We start from the raw sequence: 11,435 nt of genomic DNA, 5'->3' as shown, positions 1-11,435 counted from the left end.
ATGTCTGTCCATGCGAATGGAAAGACTCCTCCCCAGGGGTTTAGTCGGTCTCCGTTTCGTACACGCAGCGACTTCCAGGACGCATGTCGAGCGCTGCTCGATCCGCTCATCCCGCGCTTCACACCCGGCTGCAGTCGAGTGAAGATCGGCTCGTCGACCACCCGGTTCGATGAAGGTGGCGCTCAGATCGAGGGCTTTGCACGTCCCCTCTGGGCCCTGGGCTCCTTGCTGGGAGGAGGCTATGACTATGCAGAGGCAGCTCGTTGGCGTGAGGGCTTCATCAGCGGGACCGATCCCAACAGTCCGGAGTACTGGGGCGACATTGAGGATTTGGACCAGCGCATGGTGGAGATGTGTCCTATCGGATTTACGTTGGCGGTTGCTCCTCACGTCTTCTGGGATCCGTTGACGGATGAGCAGAAGGAGAATATTGCAAACTGGCTGGCGCAGATCAATGCGCGTGAGATGCCAAACACCAATTGGTAGGTCTTCCATTACGGATGTGTTTGGGGGCTTGTTCTCACCTTATCGAACAGGCTGTGGTTCCGGGTTTTTGCCAACCTAGGTCTGCGGAGGAATAATGCTCCTTACTCGCTTGCTCGTATCGAGGCAGATATGGATCATCTGGATACATTCCACGTCGGCGGAGGCTGGAGTAATGATGGGCCCAAGAGTCATCACCAGATGGATTACTACTCGGGCTCCTTTGCCATCCAATTTCTACAACTGCTGTATGCCAAATTGGCTGGTGATTTTGACCAGCCCCGCGCTGCGAGATACCGTGAGCGTGCGAAGCAATATGCTCAAGACTTTGCCCACTATTTCAGTCCAAATGGTTGGTCCTCCACTTCTCTTTTTTGGGAACCTTTCCAGCCATGCTGACTAGATCAGGCAGTGCTATTCCATTTGGGCGCTCGATGACGTACCGTTTTGCCATGGTCGGATTCTGGGGTGCACTGGCTTTTGCAGACGTTGAGCTGCCTGCTCCGCTGACCTGGGGAGTGGTCAAAGGTATCTTGCTCCGCCATTTCCGTTGGTGGGCTACCCAGGAAGACATCTTCAACAGTGACGGGACGTTGAACTTGGGATACTCCTACGCAAACATGTACCTGACAGAGAACTACAACTCCCCCGGATCTCCTTATTGGTGCTGTCTATCATTTGTTCCTCTGGCGTTGCCGGAATCGCACCCCTTCTGGGCAGCGGAGGAGGAACCCTACCCGACTGCCTCCCTTCCGGCCGTCGCAGCCCTTGAATACCCCAAGCACATTATGGTTCATCGCGGTGGACACTGGTTCCTGCTGTCGTCCGGTCAGGCCTGTCATTACCCCCTGAAAGCTACCCAGGCCAAATATGGCAAATTTGCCTACAGCGCCTCGTTTGGATATTCCGTTCCCACTGGCTCCTATCAGTTAGAACAGCACGCGCCAGATAGTATGCTTGCTCTTTCTGACGATGGGGGCGATATCTGGCAGACACGGAGATTGGCACTAAATGCCCGGTTTGAATGGCTTGATGATGTTCCCATGCTCGTCTCCGGCTGGAAGCCGTGGAAGGACGTTGACGTCGAAACGTGGCTCATACCCCCAATCGAGTCCGACAACTGGCACCTCCGCATTCACCGGGTGAGGACGGAGCGCGAACTCTTGGTGAACGAAGGGGCATTTGCAGTCTACGGCTGCCGCAGCGACAACGGCCGTATTCTCGGCCCGTTCACTCCAAGTTCAACCGAAGGGACCTTGCAGGAATCGCGGCGTGCGCTCACCGTCTCGTCCGTCGGCGCCGTAGGCATCGTGGAGCTCCAGTCAAATGTGGATCGAGAAGGCCGGGTAGTACTGGCAGATCCCAACTCGAATCTGATCTACGGTCGTACTCTGCTCCCTTCGCTAGGATCGAAGCTCAGCCCCGGGAGCGAGACTTGGTTCGCGACGGCTGTGTTCGCCTTGCCAGCTGAAGGAAACGGCGACGACTGGCAGGAGAAATGGCGCGAGAGATGGGAACGGGTCCCAGACATTCCGAACAAACTGAAGCAGATCATGGCGAAGCAGGACTGAAAGGCCAAGCAAGCATCGCGACGAATTACTCCGAGCTTCCATAGACTATCTGCGTCACTACCATATCTATCCTGGAGTTTGAATACGCAAATGACATCGATTAGCAGCAATCGCATGATAAGACAGCTAGCTGCCAAGGCGTGTAGATTACTTCGTATCAACTCCTGCTCAATGGCCAGCACCGGATGAATGGACTTTTCTGGCTAAATCATCCACTAGCTCAGCCAAGTGAGCCAACGTGCCGCACTAGAGCATCTTTGATGCGACCTTTCATCTCGAACAAGTCGAGTCGATGCTGATCCCCCTACTTCCCCGCAAACTCGCTTGCTTTTCTCTTTCCCCTCCGCGTTTCTGCTTGGCACATCATCGCCATTCCACCATTCGCATCGAGCCTTGGCCATCCTCATGCTTTCACATCATGTGCCGTGGATGGCTCAGTGGCATCAGCTAGCAATCTCAGGCTGGAAATAAGCTCTAAACAGCGTGGTGAGCCTCAATCATCCCATCTCATTCGTTGCCGCCCTCCAAACTACCCCGGCCTCCAAGAGCAAACGGCATTCCCCCGGTTATTTTCCCACATCAGCCATCACACAAAGACAGGGTCAAAGGGCCACCGGCTGGCCTGGCTAAGTGAGCAACAGCCTGATGCTATCATACTACCGAAGCTGATAGGTTCCCATTGCCCAGACGGATATACACCCTTGTCCGCTGGCCTTTTCTCCCCCCATCCAACCCGTCCTAACCACGAGCTCAGGGCATTCTCGGCGTCTGATGTATCTTCACCTAAACTGCTCATTATCTGCTGTAATTCGTGGAATGATTTCAGCGCGCTGGTCGTCTTGTTTTTCCATGGCTGGCAGTCATGTTACCACACGTTCGCAGGGTGACGGCTACTGATATCAGACACCGTCGGTTATATATTCATCACCAGGTCGGTTGGTTAGTCGGCAGATCTGTTGGGGTTGAAGAGACACATAAACATTGCTATCCTTGGACCCTTTTATCTAGGACTGTCTTTAGTTTTTCGCATCGGGGACCTTGTTCAACCTTCTTGTCAGGGATGAGCGTGGGAAATTAACGCATTCCAGCCGTCTTAGACCATATCGACTTTTCTTCGTTAATTCTTCACCTCTGCTGACGAGCCTACTGTCGTCGTCAACATGTCCGCCATCCTCAGGAAGCTCGTCCACAATGAGGCGATGCGAGAGGACCCCAAGGAAATCTATGGGTGGAGGGTGTATATGCTTGCCTGCTCGGTCAGTTGTCCGACAATATTCCAGTGTACAAAGACTGACAATTTTCTAGGCATGCTTTGGTGGTATGCTTTTCGGAATGGAAACAGGCATCATTGGCGGTGTCCTCACTATGAAACCTTTCATGGCGTGCGTCTACTTGTAGAAAACAGAAATCGTGGAGAGCTTGTCTAACCGTCATCAGAAACTATGGCCTGAACGGTCTCAGTTCGGTCGCGCAGGCAAATCTTTCTGCCAACATTGTGTCCACGCTGCAGGCGGGATGTTTCTTTGGAGCCCTCATTGCTTCGCCGGTGGCTGATCGCTGGGGAAGAAAGCCCGGTCTGATAACGGCATCGATTCTGGCGATCCTTGGTGTGATCATGCAGGTTGCCGCCAGTGGCCATCTGGAAGCCATGTACATTGGACGGTGAGTGGCCCGGGCCCTACGTGACACTCTTGCGGAGCATTCGCTGAATGCTTCGTCTTGCAGACTGATCACCGGCTTCGGTGTCGGGTTCGCCTCGATGATCAACCCCCTCTACGTGTCCGAGAACGCACCTCGTGCCATCCGTGGCGGTCTGACCGGGCTGTACCAGCTCTTCATCACCATGGGCATCATGCTGGCGTTCTGGATCAACTACGGCTCCCTGCTGCACATCAGCGGCACGGCCATGTACCTCGTCCCGCTGGCCATGCAGGGCCTCCCCGCCATCCTCCTCCTGGTCGGAATGCTCCTGTGCAACGAGTCCCCCCGCTGGCTCGCCCGCCAGGACCGCTGGGAAGCCGCGCGCACCACGCTCTCCCAAGTGCGCCACCTGCCCGCCACACACCCCTACGTCGAGCGCGAGTTCCAGGACATCGTCGCGCAGCTCGAGCACGAGCGCCAGCTCATCGGCGGCTCGGGCTTCTGGGACCTCATGAAGGAGATGTGGCTGATCCCGGGCAACCGCAAGCGCGCGCTCATCAGCATCTTCCTCATGGTCTGCCAGCAGATGACCGGCACCAACGCCATCAACTACTACGCGCCCCAGATCTTCAAGAACCTCGGCGTCACCGGCAACGCGACCGGCCTCTTCGCCACAGGCGTCTACGGCATCGTCAAGATGGTCGGCTGCGCCATCTTCCTCGTCTTCGTCGCCGACTCCCTCGGCCGCCGCCGCTCCCTCCTCTGGACCTCCGTCGCCCAGGGCCTGACCATGCTCTACATCGGCCTGTACGTGCGCATCGCGCCCCCCAAGACCGGCGAGCCCGTCATCCCCGCCGGCTACGTCGCCCTCGTCTGCATCTTCCTCTTCGCCGCCTGCTTCCAGTTCGGCTGGGGGCCCGTCTGCTGGATCTACGTCTCCGAGATCCCCACCGCCCGCCTGCGAGGCCTGAACGTCTCCTTCGCGGCCGCCACCCAGTGGCTCTTCAACTTCGTCGTCGCCCGCGCCGTCCCCAATATGCTTGCTACCGTCGGTGCCAATGGTTACGGGTACTCCCCTCTCTCCCTGGAATCCCCCCCGAGACGAGATAGATGCTAACCCATCAAAGAACGTACATCATCTTCTCCTGCTTCTGTTTATCCATGGGCGTGTTCGTATGGTTCTTCATCCCCGAGACCAAGGGTAGGTTTCCTCTGTCCATATCGTCTTGTATCAAACAGTTCAAGCTGATGGGAATAGGTCTCTCGCTCGAGAAAATGGATGAGTTGTTCGGCGTCACGAGCGCCCAGGATAGCAAGGTGGCGGATGCCGAGCGGGCCATGAGTACGCCCGACAAGGAGGCCGAGACGGTCTCTGAGACAAGGGTTGAAAGGGCGTAGATAGCTCTGCTTGTAATGTCCTGGTGACAGAGTTCAGGTAACTTGACTTGTGAATCAGAGTGTACAGTTTGATATACGATCATGGTTGGTCAAAATTAGTTAATCGCATCAGATACTCGTAGGACTAAATATTTGTTCATCATTGGTCGTAAGTCGTATATTCCTGTCGTTATGTACAAACCCACAGCAGAGTGACGAAACAAGAAAACAGACTGGGGTAAGTGGATGCAAACAACATCAATCAATCAACCTTTGAACGCTTCCTGACACAACCCAATATCTTAATGAATGCAAATATGTGGATCTCAACCCAATGCAAATCCCAACTCCGCTAATGTGCGTCAGCATGTAAAGAAGAAAATAGTTGAAGCTGTCCAAACGGTTACTTCAACCCGCGCATCGAATATTTACGAAGTCCCTCATTTCCGGCAAGTCTCTGCGTCTGACTGCGAGTCACTCGCCGGGAGGGCTTGTCGTCAAGGCTCAACCCTCCGATGCCAGGACCAAGCTCTGAGCGTCTCGGGGAGAAGAATATATCAGTGGGGTTCCGTCCGTAGCGGATATTCCTGACCGTGTTGCTTGTGGCTGTCGTCGCCGTCGTCACGGTCGTCTCGGTGTCTGAATCGCGATCGTAGGCATCGGAGAAGTCGGATTCATTGTCCTTGAGACTATTCAATGTGAAGCTGTGATCACGTTTGAAGCCTTGATTCTGGCTCGGAAATGCTAGTTGACACTGTGCCTCTGGTGACCGAGTCATGAAACTGGAACCGGCAGCAGTCGAAGAAAATGAAAGAGGAGGAACAGGGGGCTCAGAAGAAGTGAAGGATGAAGATGACTGGTCGGGCCGAGCATGGCTCCCGAGTGATGGACTGCCCGAAGCCCTTTCGTCCGGCGACTGGCTGGGCTGCTGCACTTGAGAGCCAGTATCGTTACTAGGCGCGATACGATAGAGAGCCAACAGCCCCAATGCTTCCTGAACGGTCATGAAGATCAACAGAAGTTTCCCATATCTGTCAAAATAATGTCTCTCGAGTGACACATGTGGAAGGTGCCCCCCAAGGTGGACAGCCGCCACAAGCTCGGCAAAATAAACCAGGATCTCCATGCCGTTCCATTGCACGATAGGCTGCTTGAGGGCATCCAACAGTGCAAATCCTGCAATCAGACTTGCACTTCCAAGAGAAGCCACCTCGACGTAATTGCCAGGAATTGAGAGATGGTTATACTGTGATAGAAGCCAGGCAGCAATAGATGCAAGGAGTAGGCCCACCCGGAAGTACTGAAACATAAAGAATGTCTGCATATCCGCAGAATAGCGAGAATGCGCACTCGATGCTCGCTGGTGTTGCTGCCAGTTCTCGTTCCCCTCATCCTCGGGGGACTTGATAGTAAAAGCCCGATCAAACAAACTCTCCAGCCCCGTTGAAGCAGCATGATCACTCACAGGAAAGAACTTTGGAGGTGCAAAGACCGAATCCGCCTGACTGACGGGGTTACGTTGCCAGGAAGTTGGCGACTGAGTGGGTGTACGGTGAAACGGGTTGCGCTCAACAACCTGCTGAATAGGCTTCGGACGCGAAGGTTGAGTCCGAAGGGCCCATGATGGAGGTTTAGGAGCTGCAGGTAGTGATCCATAGAACGGCAGAGGTCCATTGAGGACGGATGGGGTGTCCCTCTGACGGACGCTAACGGTCGGCTTGATTTCATGCCGTACAGAAGGGGTCCAGTCCATATCGTCCACCTCTGGAGGAGGCGTGGGAGGAATAACCGGCTCCGTTTCAGGTACTGCTCGGGGAGTTGCCAGCTTCTCAAGCGGGAATCGCGGAGTAGCTTGCTGGTCGGTTCCGCGAAAGCTGGTGAAGCGCTGAGTAGCAGTGCTCGACTGCACAGCGGGTGACGTAACGGCTTTCCTACTAGGGGTCGCCGTTGGCGTGCTATCCGACCATGCGACCAGTGGGCGAGTGTCGTACTTGACAACGCGTCGAGAAAGAACGACAGACTTGAGCTTCTGTCAGCGTGCGATTCATTCGTTCCTCAATAATGACAAGACTTACCAGGATCGTGAAGAGTATCATGAACAGATGCAGAGCCGGTGGCAATGTTGGTTGTAGACCACTCGAAGAAGGGTCTTTGAGTACAGCCCAGAAGACGCATCGCGCCACCATGACGATGAGCTGCACCTGATAGTATTCGCCCAGCCCGACAAAACGGCCTCCTCTGCCTTCGACCTTGAGTCGCAGTTTCGGGTTCCACCACAGTGACAAGATCCCCACAACTAGAGCTAGACCAGCGTACGGAGACAAATCAACCCAGCATGAACTCGGCAGTTGGCGTGTCTGTAATGTCGCATGAGCGCACGACGCAATGGACGGCGATGAGAAGTCATCGTACATCTCGTGGAGATGATGCTGGGTACTCAAAGCACCCAAAGTATCCCAGGCTAGTTGACCAGCAACGCTGCCCGAGTAACCGATGGCACCCGCTGACACCAGCAGGTTCCTCCAGTTCCACCGCCGCGCGTGTCTCGCCGCCCTTCCTGCTTTGCTCCTGTCCATCATCCGTCGAAGATGGTCCGATTTCGCCTCATATCCAGCTTGACGGATACGTTCCTTCACCCGAGGTTCGCAGCTTGCGCAGACTTGCGGGTATCGTTCCTCCAAGTTCCTGCGAAAATTGGGATATTCTCGTTCATATGCGCTATAATTGGGGTCCTCTGGCGATGGGAAATAAGAGGCAAGTGCACTTGTGAACAGATGTTGGTTGCGAACACACTGAGCACAGAAGAGGTCGGATCCTGTAAGATCAACCGACTCAAAGGGAACGTCTGCGGCCCCGGGACCGTAAACATCAGGATTCGTTTCAGCGGCGGGAGGGTCGGTAATCTCTCCTTTCTAGTAACGGCATCTGTGTTAATTCGGAATATACCAAAAAACGAAGGGCAAACGAAAGCAAGCACATACCTCGTCCAGGTAGTTGACCGCTTCGCAGTGTTTGCAACGCCATTTACGAACGTTTTTGTCAGCCTGCGCAGAGCGTTGTCCGCAATAGAAGCAGCTTAGTCGCTTGGAGAACATGGTTTAATATTTCATGTGAGATTCGATGACATTGATGATGATTTGTTCCAAGGAAGAAACTAGTTCTGTTGAAAAACAATTTACTTCTGGGATGACGATAAAGGGTATCCATGTGTTTTCTTGTCTATCGCAGGAGTTAAGACAACAACAGGAAAATAATCGCCGAGAACCGCACGGACCACGTGCCGTCTCCAAATAGCTCAATGACATAAAACTATGGAATGTTGACACTCCAGCCATCCCAAGACACAGTGGCTCACTGAGTCTAGAGTAGCTGCGACTGAATGATAATCTGAGGCGTATTTCCAGCTCTGAGTATCTGTCAAAGCTAGAATGCCAACAAAGACATGCGAACAGGTTTCGGCTTCTGACTACCGTGTCTTCAAGTGCACTACGATGAGGATGAGATCCTGAGCTACAACAGGGACTAACATTACCTTCAACTGGCAATCTTCGTCTGACCTGGCGAATATAAGCTCCCCATGGCTCTGCCGTGGGTCAAATTAATCCTCCATGCCCTCTTATTTGTGGCCATATGCGGAACTATCGCACTAATTGTGAGGACACTTTTCAATCCGATCGCTCCTGCTTTGCGGCGTGCTAATGACTCTATTTTCAGCTCTGCATTCGAGCTCTATCAATATCGCAAAACTCCAAAGTTCCGAAATGGCGACGGAAGAATAGTCCAACTCATCTTCTGGTCGTCCTAGGCAGCGGTGGACATACCGCGGAGATGTTCTCTATGTTGCGGCGCATGAAACTCGACCCCTCGATATATACCCATCGCACCTACGTTGTCAGCTCTGGAGATAATTTCAGCGCTGCGAGGGCCGTGGAGTTTGAGACAGAATGGCTGAAGCAGAATTCAAAGCTATCGTCTTCTGCCAATGGCAGCGACTTCGCAGAGTCCTACACCATCGTCACGGTTCCTCGCGCGCGCCGTGTGCACCAGTCTTACCTGACTGCTCCTCTTTCAACCCTCCAATGCTTCTACGCTTGCCTTCTTGTACTCCGCGGCCGTCATCACGAACAGAAGTCGCCGCTTCTGAGAACAAACTCGCCATACCCGGACGTTATCCTTACCAACGGTCCGGCTACTGCTGTCTGTATAGTTTTAGGCGCTAAATCTCTGCGACTGTTTCACTATCTGGGGTCTTACATTAATACCTCGTCATCATTTCAATCGAAGAGATCAGAGGATGCACCAGCACCAGTTCACTTTCAGTTGCGTACCATCTACATAGAGTCATGGGCGCGAGTCACAACATTTAGTCTAACTGGAAAGCTATTGTTGCCTTTTGCTGATCGATTTCTCGTGCAATGGCCTGCCCTGGCAGGAAAACAGGCCTGGAGGGGCATGAGGAAGACCGAATACGCCGGTACGCTGGTAGACTAACAATACCACTTGCATTCTGATGGCGTTGAGGGGCAATCTACCATATTTTATAGAAATTGTATACTATGACAGACACTGCGAGATAATGAGAAACGATATAGCTAAGTCTATCAGCCGCCATACTTACAGCAAAGCCGAGGTTAGTTATGCAGGCCCAGTGCACCTCCTCAACTAGTCAGTATATACATTCCCCCAGTGCATGGGATGGTCAATGGAGCCCTTGTGATTGACTGCTGCCTTTCTTGAATAGGACACTCGTACATATGTGGAGACGAGCAGGATCAACATCATACCTGTCAAGCTAGAGAGCAACTCATAATTCCGCGCCCATGCAGATATCGGAATTATGCCGATATCTTCCCCATAGCTCAATGCATTACCCCGCGTAAGTCGCTCATCATGCTGTTGATATCTCGATAATCATTCTTCCTGTTTCAATCGTTTAGAGACTGGCTTCCTAAATCCTCCACCAAGATAGCTTTGAGAAAAGTATCTGGTGAAATCATGTCGTACTCGTTAAAAGGCCGCAATGCCCTGATCACTGGTGGCTCTCGGTACATCTGCTATTCCGGCTTCTATTGTTGAATGATGCTGACGGTGTCCAGAGGATTAGGAGCTCTAGTAGCTCAGAAGTACGCTGCCGAAGGGTGCAACGTTGCGATCAACTATGTTTCGAGTAAAGACGTTGCGGAGGAGCTTGCATCCAACCTACAGAGTCAGTACGGCGTCAAGGCAATCACTGTTCAAGGTGTAAGTCATGCTTGCCTGCTGTGGCAGTTCACAGTGCGCGCTAGATAATTCACTGAGCTGATCAATTGACGGAGGCCTACAAATCTAGGACGCAAGTCGCCGTCAAGACTGTAGCAATGCAATCAAGACCACGATTGAACGGCTTGGAGGTCTGGATATTGTGATCTCAAACGCAGTGGGTCCTATCAGTGTATCTTTCTCACTATATTGCCTCGGACTAATGGCAGTCAAGGGTTGGACCAAAATGACTACATTTAGCGATTTAGACGCTATGGATGATGACGATTGGGATAGGGTAATGAAATTCGCTCTTATGGACAACAATAGCTGACAATTTCACACAGTGCTGGTCAACAAATGTCAAGAGCAGTTGGTATCTCTTCAAGGAAGCCCTTCCTACATTCAACGCAAACCCCGACGGCGGTGTCTTCATCATCACTTCATCTACGGCGGTAGGTAACCACCCGTCCCATCTTTGGGTCAAATTTGTATTGTGAAGGTTGGCGCTTACTGTAGTCATTTAGGCTGTCACACCAAGCGGAAGCAGCATACCGTACGCTGTGACAAAGGCAGCAGGTAGGATTTATAGGCAAAGTTCATGGGTGAACCATAACTCACGACTTCAACATAGGCCTGCACCTTATGAAGTGTCTCGCACAGAGTCAAGGTCCAAAAGTCCGCGTCAACGCTGTGGTGCCTGCTCTCTTGCTCACTGAATGGGTAAGTCATACTTGAATATGCTCGATGTTAGAATGCGGCGCAGAACTCGAGCTAACCGAACTACAGGGGCAACGATTCCCTCCTGAAAAGATCGCAGCCTTCAAGAACAAAGCGGTACTTGGGAAATTGGTAAGACAGGCCGATTTTTTATACTCGCCCCTCGTTAGCTAATTGAGTGACCGTTAGCCCGAGGTGGAGGACGCTGCCAATGCATATGTTATGCTGGCTCAGAACTCGTCCATGACTGGACAGTCCATCCAAATTGGTAGGCGACCCCATTTATATCATTTATCGCGATACTGATGGCACAGATGCCGGTTTTGCGATCAAATAAGTGTTGTGGCCTCGAAGACCAGCTGGAGTATGGGTGACGGCTGCCAAATATATAGATATTGAGACTTG

The 11,435-nt window shown here is 52.7% G+C and overlaps 5 protein-coding genes across 5 annotated transcripts; 4 read left to right on the top strand and 1 right to left on the bottom strand.

Annotated features, from left to right (window-relative positions):
• On the top strand, window positions 1–2,054 carry CDV56_104692 (glycoside hydrolase family 154 protein; the record flags this gene model as incomplete). The annotated part of the gene is made up of 3 exons (XM_026758311.1): window positions 1–482; window positions 537–835; window positions 892–2,054. The coding sequence occupies 3 exons, from the start codon at window positions 1–3 to the stop codon at window positions 2,052–2,054; spliced, it is 1,944 nt and encodes a 647-aa protein (XP_026613249.1).
• A 1,160-nt stretch (window positions 2,055–3,214) lies between these two features.
• CDV56_104438 (sugar porter family MFS transporter) lies at window positions 3,215–5,093 on the top strand (the record flags this gene model as incomplete). Its single annotated transcript, XM_026758057.1, has 6 exons — window positions 3,215–3,310; window positions 3,360–3,436; window positions 3,492–3,716; window positions 3,780–4,763; window positions 4,823–4,896; window positions 4,954–5,093. The coding sequence occupies 6 exons, from the start codon at window positions 3,215–3,217 to the stop codon at window positions 5,091–5,093; spliced, it is 1,596 nt and encodes a 531-aa protein (XP_026613248.1).
• A 382-nt stretch (window positions 5,094–5,475) lies between these two features.
• CDV56_104122 (uncharacterized protein) lies at window positions 5,476–8,167 on the bottom strand (the record flags this gene model as incomplete). Its single annotated transcript, XM_026757741.1, has 3 exons — window positions 5,476–7,092; window positions 7,148–7,984; window positions 8,054–8,167. The coding sequence occupies 3 exons, from the start codon at window positions 8,165–8,167 to the stop codon at window positions 5,476–5,478; spliced, it is 2,568 nt and encodes an 855-aa protein (XP_026613247.1).
• Window positions 8,168–8,649: 482 nt separating this feature from the next.
• ALG14 (glycosyltransferase family protein) lies at window positions 8,650–9,563 on the top strand (the record flags this gene model as incomplete). The annotated part of the gene is made up of 2 exons (XM_026757602.1): window positions 8,650–8,724; window positions 8,787–9,563. 2 exons carry the CDS (start codon window positions 8,650–8,652, stop codon window positions 9,561–9,563), a joined length of 852 nt encoding a protein of 283 aa, XP_026613246.1.
• A 504-nt stretch (window positions 9,564–10,067) lies between these two features.
• On the top strand, window positions 10,068–11,367 carry CDV56_103814 (SDR family NAD(P)-dependent oxidoreductase; the record flags this gene model as incomplete). The annotated part of the gene is made up of 9 exons (XM_026757433.1): window positions 10,068–10,117; window positions 10,169–10,313; window positions 10,402–10,608; window positions 10,658–10,765; window positions 10,838–10,889; window positions 10,945–11,033; window positions 11,100–11,162; window positions 11,220–11,298; window positions 11,345–11,367. The coding sequence occupies 9 exons, from the start codon at window positions 10,068–10,070 to the stop codon at window positions 11,365–11,367; spliced, it is 816 nt and encodes a 271-aa protein (XP_026613245.1).
• Between the last annotated feature and the right edge of the window lie 68 nt (window positions 11,368–11,435).

Source organism: Aspergillus thermomutatus (assembly GCF_002237265.1).
Source record: "Aspergillus thermomutatus strain HMR AF 39 chromosome Unknown NODE_135, whole genome shotgun sequence".
NCBI classification, from domain to species: Eukaryota; Fungi; Ascomycota; class Eurotiomycetes; order Eurotiales; family Aspergillaceae; genus Aspergillus; species Aspergillus thermomutatus.
This window is presented reverse-complemented; position numbering and strand designations above follow the sequence as displayed.